Genomic DNA, 13,338 nt, shown 5'->3' on the forward strand with positions numbered 1-13,338 from the left:
AATTTTGCAAATGAGTTACAAGTGCAAGGTGAGTCTAAAGACATTCATTCCACCTTGGGTTTTTTTTTTACTTATGTGAACCAACACCTGTCACCTATTCTAGAAGAGCAGGAGAGTTATTGAGTATCAGTACAGATATACTAAACAGGTCCACCTATCTCACAGCGAGGAGACCCCAGACAAACAGAGTTTGTCCACAGGTGGCACTGGCTGACAGCCTTAGGCAATCTCTCCCACTTCAGTTAAACATCTCTGCTTCTCTTCTAGAACTTGACAAAGCCTGACCAGGCAGTGGCACAGTGGTTAGAGTGTCGAACTGGGATGCAGAGGACCCAGGTTCGAGAACCCAAGGTCGCCGGTTTGAGTGCCAGTCCATCTGGCTTGAGCACAGCTCCCCAGCTTGAATGTGGGGTCTTTGGCTTGAGTGTGAGATCATAGATATGACCCCATGGCTGCTGGCTTGAGCCCAAAGGTCGCTGGCTTGAGCACTCTGCTGTAGCCCCCCAGTCAAGGCACATATGAAAAAGCAATCAATGAACAACTAAGGTGCTGCAATGAAGAATTGATACTTCTCATCTCTCTCCCTTCCTGTCTGTCTGTCCCTATCTGTCCCTTTCTCTGTCTCTCTCTGTCTCTGTCACAAAAAAGAAAAAGAAAATTTGACAAACCATGTCTTTGGGTATTTCCTTCAAAGAAAATAGGTTGAATTGAGTACACACAGTGGAGTGAGCTTCTAAAAGCCACATGTTAATGACCAAGCTGGCATGCCTCTTCTGTTGTCTAAGGAAATACCCAAAGACATGGGTGGGCCCTGAGTTCTGTGTGGTGACGGGCAATGTGAGTGATTGGCCACCCAAATCAGCATTCTCACTAACTTCTGTTTATTACATGGTTAAATGGTTAAAAAAAAAAAAAGGAAAAAAAGTTTACTGTGTGAATTAGGGAAATAACCCCTTACCTTCCATTAGATACTACTGCATATGCTCAGATGAGGAGAAAGCTGTTTCATAATGCAGATGCATCATTCTATATTTCTGTTGCTTTAAATGACAGTCTTAGTTATAGAGGGACACGTAGGATGAAATGATTCTGGCCTGAAGGCCCCTTTTATTTTTCCTCACTACTCAGAGGTGAGGGGCTACGCCCATTAATGCGTGAATCTCTTGTTTTCCCAGGTCCAGAGTGAGTTATCGGACCTCCTGTGTACTAGCTAACCAAATCCATTTGGCCACTCAGTTATCCATTCAGCAAACATTTAAGACCCTCCCGTGAGCAGGGTCCATGTTCTAGGCCCCCGGGACACAGCAGAGGACAAACGAGGACAAGTCTGGGCCACGTTATGACCTGGTCTTTGTGTGTCTGTCTCTCTGTATCTTTTCAATCAATAGACACTGGAGTGATACTTTATAACTGCATTCTTAGAGGATGATGACAGTATATAAATACTAATACAGAAACACTGTTTTCCACCTTCAATTTTCTTCTTTATTCTTCTGATGTTAAGAGGAATTAACATATTCACTGACCTCCCCACTAAGCATCCTATGGGTCTTGAACACTGTGCCCAGTCTGTCTAACAGATAAGGGGGGCTTACAAAAACCCACCCTTCCTCCTGAGCTTGCAGTCGAGATGGGGAGTCCAGAAACACAGAAGGTAGTAAACATGAGACATGAGACATATACTATTAGATAGCAATAAGTTCCACGGGGAAATTACAGAGGAAGCTGCTCAAGGTGGAGTTGGTCATTTTAGTGAAGAGGGGTTAGAAGAAGAAAAAAATTCTCTTTGAGAAGGGGGCATTTCAATAAAGGCCTGAATGTCCCTGGAATTAATTTTTCTCACTGAGCTTTTCACCATTATAATCACCAGGCTAACCCAATGAGTGTTTGTCTAATGTTTTAAAAAGATTTCCTGATGACCATAAACAAAGGTACATGAAGAGCAAGGGAGCACATGGGGGACATTTCTGCAGGCTCTGTGCCCTCGTGCCAATGTTCAGAGACGTGGATTCGGGGAAGGAAGAAAAGGCCTCCAGTACTGGGTAAGAAGTGGAGGGGTTTCCCATGCAGTCTCCATGCTAGTCCCTCTAATTCCTCTGTAAAGAATGTCCAGAAGGGGGGGAAAAGATGGCAGCAGAGTAGGTGGACACACAGACGCCCAGCTCTCACCACCAAACTGGAATACAAATCAATTTAGGAAAAATCAGCATGAAAAACCAACTCTGAACTGCAAGAACAGCTCTCAAAAACCAAGGAGCAAAGAAGAAGCCACACAATCCTGGTAGGGAGCACCTGAATCTCCTCTGCTTACAGGAACAGAAGGGGGGGGGTGAGGCTGAGAGCCCAGAGGGGATCTCACACAGGGAAAAGAGCAGAAACTACTGCTCACAGCCACTTGCCTGGCGACCAGGGAGCAAGGTGTGTTGAAAAGACCAGCTTATCTCCCAAGTGAAAAGGACAGGGAGAGGGACAGACTGTGAGGGGCTAAGGAATGCAGGAGATGATCTAAAAAAACTGACTCATCTGTGCTGGAGGTGGCCATAGCTGGGAGAGGGACTGATCCTTCCACAAAACAGTACTGAATTGCTTCCGGATCAGAGATCTCAAGACATCTCTCCAGCTCCAATCAGCGAAACAAGACACAGCTGAAAACAAGAAGTGGGGAGGAGGGGCAGTAACTCAGGTCTCCATGGAGATCTGAGATACACCTCCCCCTACTGAAGCTGAGAAAACAACCTCCCCCCAGAGAGATTAGTTGGTGAAAGAGGACTTCAGAGTCTCAGGTTACACCCATCGCATTCCTGGATACAGTTTCAAGGAAGCTCCCTGCTGAGATTAGTAAACAAGACTATAACCTGTTAAGAAAACAAATAAATCAAGACTTCAAAGCTGCCCAAATCCGAAAGTGGATTACAGATAACAGCTGATACCAACCCAAGAAGACCTAGAAATAACACAACTGAAAAGTGGAGGCAGACAAAACCAAGCCTAGTCTCAACCAACTCTACAAATAAAACATCCAAAAACAGATGATGAGAAGACAAAGAAGTGCAATCCAAATGAAACCACAAGAGAAACCTTCAGATGAACTGAGTGATATGGAAATAATCAAACTTCCAGACACGGAGTTCAAAATAATGATTGTAAGGATGCTTAGGAATCTTAGAACAACAATGGATGGTCAATATGAACACCTAAATAAAGAAATAGCAAGTATAAAAAAGAATCAGTCGGAGATGACAAATACAATATCAGAAATAAAGACCACAATGGAAGGAATTAAAAACAGGATAGATAGAGCAGTGGATCGAATCAGCGAGTTAGAGGACAACTGGAATAAAGGCATGAAAGCAGAGAAGAAAAGAGAAAAGAGACTCAAAAAGTCAGAGGAAACTCTTAGAGAGCTCTGTGACAACATGAAGAGAAATAACATCTGCATCATAGGGGTTCCTGAAGAAGAAGAAAAAGAACAAGGGATAGAGACTTTGTTCAATCATATCATAGCTGAAAACGTCCCTAATTAATGCAAGAGAAACTCTCACAAGTCCAAGAAGCACAGAGGACTCCATTAAAGAGAAACCCAAAGAAACCTACACCAAGACACATCATAATTAAAATACCAAAGCTAAGCGATACAGAGAAAATATTAAAAGCTGCAAGAGAAAAAAAAGATATCACCTACAAAGGAACCCCCATAAAGATGACATCTGACTTCTCAACAGGAACACTTGAGGCCAGAAGGGAATGGCAAGAAATATTCAAAGTAATGCAGAACAAGAACCTACAACCAAGACTACTTTATCCAGCAAGGCTATCGTTTAAAATCGAAGGAGAAATAAAAAGCTTCCCAGACAAAAAACAACTCAAGGAATTCATTACAACCAAACCAATGCTGCAGGAAATGTTAAGGGGCCTGTTGTAAACAGATCAAAGTGGGAAAAGAATATAGCAAAAAAGGAATACACCTTTAAAGAAGAAAATGGCAACAAACAACTACATATCAATAATAACCTTAAATGTAAATGGATTAAATGATCCAATCAAAAGACATAGGGTAGCTGCGTGGATAAGAAAACAGGACCCATACATATGTTGTCTACAAGAGACACACCTTAGAACAAAAGACACACATAGATTGAAGGTAAAAGGATGGAAAAAACATTTCATGCAAACGGAAATGAAAAAAAAGCTGGGGTAGCAATACTTATATTAGACAAATTGGACTTTAAAACAAAGGATATAGTAAGAGATAAAGAAGGCCACTACATAATGATAAAGGGAGTAATCCAACAGGAAGATATAACTATTATAAATATCTATGCACCTAATATAGGAGCACCCAAATATATAAAGCAGACTTTGATGGATTTAAAGGGCGAGATCAACAGCAATACTATAATAGTAGGGGATTTCAATACCCCACTAACATCACTAGATAGATCCTCAAGAAAAAAAATTAACAAAGAAACAGCAGACTTATTGGAAACACTAGATCAACTCGATTTAATAGATATCTTCAGAACCTTTCACCCTAAAGCAGCAGAATATACATTCTTTTCAAGTGCTCATGGTACATTCTCTAGGATAGACCACATGTTAGGGCACAAAAGTGCTCTCAACAAATTTAAGAAGACTGAAATCATATCAAGCACTTTCTCCGATCACAACGGCATGAAACTAGAAATGAATCACAATAGAAAAGCTCAAAAATTCTCAAACACATGGAAACTAAATAGCAGGTTGTTAAATAATGAATGGATTAAGAATGAGATCAAAGAAGAAATAAAAAAAATTCCTAGAAACAAATGACAATGAGCACACAACAACTCAAAATTTTTGGGACACAGCGAAAGCAGTGCTGAGAGGGAAGTTCATAGCACCACAGGCACACTTTCAGAAGCTAGAAAAAGCTCAAACAACTTAACCCTGCATCTACAAGAATTAGAAAAAGAACAGCAAGTAAAGCCCAAATGTAGTAGAAGGAAGGAAATAATAAAGATCAGAGCAGAAATAAATGACATAGAGGCTAAAGAAACAATACAGAGGATCAATGAAAGTAGGAGCTGGTTCTTTGAAAAGGTAAACAAGATTGATGAACCTTTAACTAGACTCACCAAGAAAAAGAGAGAGAGAGGACTCAAATAAATAAAATTAGAAATGAGAGAGGAGAAATAACAACTGACACAACAGAAATACAAAATATTGTAAGAAAATACTATGAAGAAATGTATGCCAAAAAACTAGACAACCTAGATGAAATGGACAAATTCCTTGAAACATACAATCTTCCAAAAATCAATTTGGAAGAATCAGAAAACCTAAACAGACCGATTACAACAAATGAGATAGAAACAATTATCAAAAAACTCCCAACAAAGAAAAGTCCTGGGGCCCGATGGCTTCACAACGGAATTCTACCAAATATTCAAAGAAGAACTAACTACTATCCTTCTCAAACTATTTCAAAAAATTCAAGAGGAAGGAAGACTTCCAAGCTCCTTGTATGAGGCGAGCATAATTCTGATTCCAAAACCAGGCAAAGACAACACAAAGAAAGAAAATTATAGGCCAATATCTCTGATGAATATAGATGCTAAAATCCTCAACAAAATATTAGCAAACCAGATCCAACAATATATGGAAAAAATCATACACCATGATCAAGTGGGATTTATTCTGGGGAGGCAAGGCTGGTACAATATTCGTAAATCAATCAATGTGATTCATCACATAAACAAAAAGAAGGAGAAAAACCACATGATAATTTCAATAGATGCAGAAAAAGCATTTGATAAAATCCAGCACCCATTCATGATCAAAACTCTCAGCAAAGTGGGAATACAGGGAACATACCTCAACATGATAAAAGCCATCTATGAGAAACCCACAGCCAACATCATACTCAATGGGCAAAAATTAAAAGCAATCCCCTTAAGATCAGGAACAAGGCAGGGGTGCCCCCTTTCACCACTCTTATTTAACATAGTCCTGGAAGTCCTAGCCACAGCAATCAGACAAGAAGAAGAAATAAAAGACATTCAAGCTGGAAAAGAAGAAGTAAAACTATCATTATTTGCAGATGATATGGTATTGTATATAGAAAACCCTAAAGTCTCAGTCAAAAAGCTACTGGACCTGATAAGTGAATTCAGCAAAGTGGCAGGATATAAAATCAATACTCAGAAATCAGAGGCATTTTTATACACCAACAATGAACAGTCAGAAAGAGAAGTTAAGGAAACAATCCCCTTCACAATTACAACCAAAAAAATAAAGTACCTAGGAATAAACTTAACCAAGGAGACTAAAGACTTGTACTCGAAAAATTACAAAGCATTGATAAAAGAAATCAAGGAAGATACAAACAAGTGGAAGCATATACTGTGCTCATGGTTAGGAAGAATAAACATCATTAAAATGTCTATATCACCCAAAGCAATCTATAAATTCAATGCAATACCAATTAAAATACCAATGACATACTTCAAAGATATAGACCACATATTCCAAAAATTTATATGGAACCAAAAGAGAACACGAATAGCCTCAGCAATCTTAAAAAAGAAGAATAAAGTGGGAGGTATCACACTTCCTGATATCAAGTTATACTACAAGGCCATTGTACTCAAAACAACCTGGTACTGGCATAAGAACAGGCATATAGATCAATGGAACAGAACAGAGAACCCAGAAATAAACCCACAGTTCTATGGACAACTGATATTTGACAAAGAAGGTAAGGAAATACAATGGAGTAAAGACAGCCTCTTTAACAAATGGTGTTGGGAAAATTGGACAGCTACCTGCAAAAAAATGAAACTAGATCACCAGCTTACACCACTCACAAAAATAAACTCAAAATGGATAAAAGACTTAAATGTAGGCCGTGAAACCATAAGCATCTTAGAAGAAAACATAGGCAGTAAGCTCTCCGACATCTCTCGGAGCAATATATTTGCTGATTTATCTCCACGGGGAAGTGAAATAAAAGACAGGATAAACAAATGGGACTATATCAAACTAAAAAGCTTTTGCACAGCTAAAGACAACAAGAACAGAATAAAAAGACAAACTACACAATGGGAGAACATATTTGACAATATGTCTGATAAGGGGTTAATAACCAAAATTTATAAAGAACTTGTAAATCTCAACACCAGGAAGACAAACAATCCAATCCAAAAATGGGCAAAAGAGATGAATAGACACTTCTCCAAAGAGGACATACACATGGCCAATAGGCATATGAAAAAATGCTCAACATCACTAATCACTAGAGAAATGCAAAATAAAACCACAATGAGATATCACCTCACACCAGCCAGAATGGCGCTCATCAACAAAACAACACAGAATAAGTGCTGGCGAGGATGTGGAGAAAAGGGAACCCTCCTGCACTGCTGGTGGGAATGCAGACTGGTGCAGCCACTGTGGAAAACAGTATGGAGATTCCTCAAAAAACTGAAAATCGAACTGCCTTTTGACCCAGCTATCCCACTTTTAGGAATATACCCCAAGGACACCATAGAACGGCTCCAAAAGGAGAAATGCATCCCCATGTTTGTGGCAGCATTGTTCACAATAGTGAAGATCTGGAAACAGCCCAAGTGTCCGTCAGAGGACAAGTGGATTAAAAAACTTTGGTACATATATACTATGGAATACTACTCAGCCATAAGAAATGATGACATTGGATCATTTACAATAACATGGATGGACCTTGATAACATTATACAAAGTGAAATAAGTAAATCAGAAAAAAACCTAAGAACTACATGAATCCATACATAGAAGGGACATAAAAATGAGACTCAGAGACATGAACAAGAATGTGATGGCAACAGGGGTGGGAGGTAGGGGAGGGGGGATGGGGGAGGAGAGGGGCACACAGAAAACCAGATAGAAGGTGACAGAGACAATTTAGCTTTGGGGGAGGGGTATACAGCACAATCAAATGTCAAAATAATCTAGAGATGTTTTCTCTCAACATATGTACCCTGATTTATCAATGTCACTGCATTAAATTTAATAAATAAATTAAAAAAAAAAAAAGAATGTCCAGAAGGGGATAAGAAGGGGTGGGGGGAATACAGATTTGCCCTGAATGTGTGTCTGACCACTGTCCTTCTCTCTGAGAGGCAGAGAAGTGTGTAGTTTGTGAAGTCACTCTCCTCTCCCCTGCTTCCTCCTGACGTTTAACTGGGCCTGCAAGTTGATCAAATAGTGTGTTGCCTGTGCGAAGCCCTCAACCAAGTAGACGGGCATGAGCTTGGCACTTTAAATGACACCTCTAGATGCTAGTTAACTACAACACCCATGCATTTACAAGGCCAGCCTGTCACCTACTCTGGTACTGGAAAACCATATCTATGGTTTTTGTTGAGAAATATCCAATGGCCCTGGCTGGTTTGCTTAGAGTGTTGGCCAGGTGTGTGGATGTCCCAGGTTTGATTCCCAGTCAGGGCACACAGGAGAAGTGACCATCTGATTCTCCACCCCTCCCCCTTCTTTCTCTCTCTCTCTCTCTCTCTCCCTCTCTCTCCCCTCCCACAGCCATGGCTCTCAAATGGTTCAAGCAAGTTGGCCCACGGTGCTGAGGATGGCTCCATGGCCTCATCTCAAATGCTGAAATAGCTCAGTTGCTGAGCAATGGAGCAGTGGCCCCAGATGATGGGCAGAAGATTGGCAGAGAATGGGCAGAGGATGGTCCAATAGGGGGCTTGTTGGGTAGATCCAGGTCATTGCACATGCAACAGTTTGTCTCCCTGCCTCCCTGCCTCTCACTTAAAAAAAAAAAAAAAAAGGAAATATCGAGCTTGAGAGATGCAAGTCTCTACCATGTACTATGGGAGCTCCTACGGTCCACATGTGACATGACTCTTGGAGGAGTCAACAGCAAAGGACTTAATTTTCCCCTTGATCCTTTCCCCCAGAAAATTAAGGTATTACTCCACACACCACGCACACACGCACGTGCACACACACACACACAAATGTGCACACATCCCACTGAGTTGGTGTTCACTCCCTGTGGCCTTAGGATGACTTTAAAGAGAGCAGCCCCATTTCCGCAGGAAGCTTCTGTGGTTGATCAAGAACTACGCTATTGGTCACACGCACCTGCTTGTTCTCTGTGGTTCTTTGAGCTCAAAGAACCTTGCTGACTGTCTTCTAAAATGCCTCCTCACTTCCTTCTCAGGATGATTCTTTGCAGGGACATGAATTCACCAAAGCCTCCCTGAGCCGAGTCAGGCTGAACCCTGCCAGTAGGAGGGGTTTATAAAATGACAGAGCCACTCCTGTGCAAATTGGCCAGGGTCCCGTGGCGGCGTGGGTCCCGTTGCGGCGTGGGTCCCAAGGGCCACTGGCCCGGTTGGGGAGGCGTTCCTAGTACAGGGCCTCCCGTGGGTGGCCCCCAGCTCCCCCGGCCTCTTACGAACCTTATTGAGGCGCCTTATTTCACATTCATAGTGTTCCCTCTTCCTGTCCACAAGAGCATTTTTCTCCTTTAGCAGCTTATTTTCTTTCTTCAACTCATGGAGTTCTTCACGCAGGTTCTCCTGTCCCTTCTGAAGCAGAGAGCAAGAAAACAAAAGGGATGCCTCTCAGGTGATCCAGGAAGGCAGGCTGGCTTCTGAACTGTGACACCCCCGCCCTTCCGGGCTCCCACCAGCATCGCTGCTGGGCAGCATTCTCTGGTGGAGGGCAGGGCTGGCACGGTAGAGACCTTCCTTTTATCCCTCAAGCTATGAGGTCTGAAGACCTCACAGAAAAAGGTGTCAGAAGTTCCCCATCTCGTGTTCAAGCCAGTCTGCAGAGTAAGCTAGTTCCCATGCCCTGTTCCAATGTGAGAGATCACTGACTCAGTCAATGTCATCAAAAATCCTAAAAGGACAACCATGTCATGGCAACAACAACAACAACAAAATGACGATCTCCAGGCCCAGCCGGGCCCCAGCCTGGACCAGAGGGAAGGATCAGGGGATACGGTTATCCTGAGCTCTGCACTGCTATGGTTACCGCATTTCAGAAGGTGAGAGCAGCAGGTCCCACCTCCATCACGCCTCCCACCCAGTTACAGGTCACCGTCAAGGCATCCAGGGTGTGCGGTGAGTGAGGCAGGTTTCGTTGCTGGGACAACAGCAGGCTGTGGAGTTAGACCACCTCTGAATCTCTCGGTTTTATATTCCAGATAGTGACCTTGGCATGGAGTGAGCTGGATTCTTAATGGGCCTGAGACTTTTTAACCCAGGAAAATGAATATGCCCGAATATAGTAGGCAAATCAAGATGAGAGAACAGCTCATCTGTGCACTGAAGTATATTATTTTAGGAATTAATATCCCTCAATACAGTGATTAGATGCGAGACATCTACTGTCTGCGAGTCGTTTTCCTCCAAGTGCAAACATTTCTGCTTGTGGTTATGTGAGCAGAACAGGCCCATGCCCTCAGAAAGCGGACCCGTGGTCACTTCCTGACGTAGCCCCATCTAAGAGAGAATGATTTCAACTAGAAAATGGTCCCAGCTGCGTGAGGACAAGGCTGTTCTGCTTCCCGGTCAAAGCAAAGCTGGGAAAGGGGGAGGGTTGCCTGGCCAAGAGGGAGACTGAGCCTGTGTCCACTGTCTCACTGTGACCAAGGATCCCCGAGCACATCCGCCTGCCGCTGTCGGCGCTGCTCTGAGATACACTGTCAAAGTGCAGCTGGTGCCTGGAACCCTCAGTTGGGAGGCACCGCCTGGCGGTGTTTGCTTGTCTTATTTTTCTGCATACACCTAAGAAAAGAGAGCCGTCAGAGCTGAAGGTTCTCCATCGATAGTTTTTCTACAACATCTAGGCAGGCCAGTGACTGTCATCCTGACGGCACCGCCTGGCTCTCAGCAGGGACGAATGAGCCCCCAGGGTCCGTGCACATCCTCTCTCCCCATGCACTCTGCTGTCAGCGTTGGCACATCCCCCAACCCCTTTCTCTCTTGGCTTCCTCGTCCTTAACGTGGCAACAAAGACAGTCTCTTCACAGGAGGGCTGAGACTATCAAAGGCCATATAAAAAGGGGGAGGTACTTTTTTAAATGTTCTATATTTCTGATTATGAAAATATGACCTATATGTAAAGCTCTCTGTAAACTGAAAAACGGCTGCACCAATACAAGGTATTGTCATGTTATTGTTCAGTGTGAGTGAAAAAGGAAGAAGGAGAAGAAGGAAGAGGAGAAAAAAAAGAAGAAGAGGAGGAGGAGGAGGAGGAAGAGGAAGAGGAAGAAAAGGAGAAGGAGAAGGAGAAGGAAGAAGGAGAAGGAGAAGGAGAAGGAGGAGAAGGAGGAGGAGGAAGAGGAGGAGGAGGAGAAGAAGAGGAAGAAGAAGAAGGAGGAGGAGGAGGGGAGGAAGAAGAAGAAACAACTGAATTATCTCTGTGGCTGAAACACCCTAGAAAGATGTCACCCGACCCGCAGCTCAGTGTCCAGATGGCGCATCCCGCCGGCCTGTTGATGTGAAAGAGGAGGAAGTGTGGGAATCCCATTCCTGCCGAGGCCCAAGAAGTGGCCCCTGTCTGTGGCCCCAGGGACATGCTTGACTGTCCACCCTCAAACACGGCTCACCTCTTCTCTCTGCGGCTGCTCCTGGGCCAGGTCCCGGGGCCTGTCGCTGTCCCTCAGGCTGGGAGGCCGCTCTGTCCCCAGGGTGCCCAGGAACCTCTCTGTGGTCTCCAGTTTTGTCTTCAGCTCAGCAACCTGAGGAAGTCGGCAGACACAGTTGCAGACCTCTCTTCTGGAGGTCACATCTGGGGTCGGTTCCCAGCCTACGAACATGGGACAGCCAGGCCCTCCTCCTGGGCAAGTCGCCCTGGACAGGGACCACTCCCCACTGCCCTAATAAAGGTTGGGACATCTGCATTTAAAAAGGAGTGTCCTTTACGGGGGGCTGGGAGGGGTTGCCCCTCACTCCGCCTCCAGCTCCTCTCTCCCTTCTCCGAACCACACCACTCCCAGAGGAATCAGGAGTTAGAGCTCAGAAAGGGACCCTGTGGGGGCCGACATTCTATCTCAGCTCTCACAGGGTGGCAGTGAGGGGCCCGGGAGTCGGTGTGTATGCCCTCCAGCTGAGGAAAGTGGACACGACCTTCAACTCATCTAACCTGCAGCTTGACCTGCCATGAGAGGCCACGTGAGTCCTCAGTGTGAGAACCGTCCAGGGGAGAATCTTCAGGGATGGTGCTTCCCCAAGGATGGACATGACACACCCACTCTCCACCCCAGGGCTTCCCAGACCAGCGGGCTGCACAGGAAAGCATGTTAAACATCCCAGGGATCCTGCTCTTTATAACCTGGAGTCTCCAAAGCATCCCTGTGCTCTGTGCTACACGGTGACCTGCCCACGGCCCAGCGTGATGGGAACATCATCCCCCTCTTTCTAAAGCCAATACTCCCTGGTGTCAATATGGGGACAAGAGGGAGCAGCAGTGCTGCCCTCCTCCCTTGTGGGCAGGTTTCTTAATTCTGAATTCTTTGTGGGGGATGGTTACTTTCTCTTTTCTCTGTTTTTTAAAAATGTGAAATGATTCTTCCATTCTAAAATTGACTTTGACCTATTAAAGAGATTTTTTTCCAAGAAAAAAAAAAAGACTTTCTCCCCAAAGCCAGAGCTGCTGACAGAGAGAAGAGGGGCGGCCCCGCCTCCCACCCCACGTCTCCCGCAGCCACCAGGTGCAGGATCACTCGTGCTCTCTAGGTAAAGAGTTGGAGCATTCGCCTCGTGTGACACCGTGTGCACCCAAGATCATCCCTCACATCAGGTGGAATCTGGTGGGCTTATGGGTGCTTGTCACACAGCCAAGGCCAGGGGACCCTGGGGACCCTGGGAACGCCGATAACTGTGCAAGGAGGTCTAGAGACAGCTCTTGGAGGGGTGATGTGTAGTAAACTTTTGTTTTGTTGGCCTTGCTCAAGACAATTCACCGATACTGGGCATTCATCTTCCGCAGCAAGAGGCCAATAGCACATTCTGCACCTTGCCCCACTTTCCAGCTGTCAGGGCTCCCCAAGTCCCGACCCCCAAAACCACCAAAAACCTGCATGGGCTTGGTCCCCCTTCCCCCATGCCCCATGTGATTCATTTAAAGCAGATCCCGGATGGAGACGGGTGTTTACCTTTCTTTCATACAACCCCTTCATGCTTCTAAATTGCTGATCCCACTGCTGGTTCACGTCCAGGAGCTGGAACGATAAACATTTGGCAAATCAACCAAGGGGTTCTGCTTGTTTGGAAATTTGGCTGAAATGAAATCTCTTCTTGAGGTTACTAAGATTTGGGGAGCCCCTGAGTGAAGACAGGAGTCCTT

General features: G+C 44.4%; 1 protein-coding gene across 1 annotated transcript in view; it reads right to left on the bottom strand.

Moving 5' to 3' along the window:
• The window catches only part of TNIP3 (TNFAIP3 interacting protein 3), a 50,830-nt gene that overhangs the window by 18,666 nt on the left and 18,826 nt on the right, over positions 1–13,338 (bottom strand). The window contains exons 4-6 of the mRNA XM_066384531.1: positions 13,148–13,213; positions 11,600–11,731; positions 9,441–9,569 (exon numbers count right to left, since the gene is read on the bottom strand). Coding sequence (XP_066240628.1) covers positions 9,441–9,569; positions 11,600–11,731; positions 13,148–13,213 — 327 coding nt within the window. The remainder of the gene's footprint in view (positions 1–9,440; positions 9,570–11,599; positions 11,732–13,147; positions 13,214–13,338) is intronic.

This window comes from Saccopteryx leptura, chromosome 1 (assembly GCF_036850995.1).
Source record: "Saccopteryx leptura isolate mSacLep1 chromosome 1, mSacLep1_pri_phased_curated, whole genome shotgun sequence".
Lineage (NCBI taxonomy): Eukaryota > Metazoa > Chordata > Mammalia > Chiroptera > Emballonuridae > Saccopteryx > Saccopteryx leptura.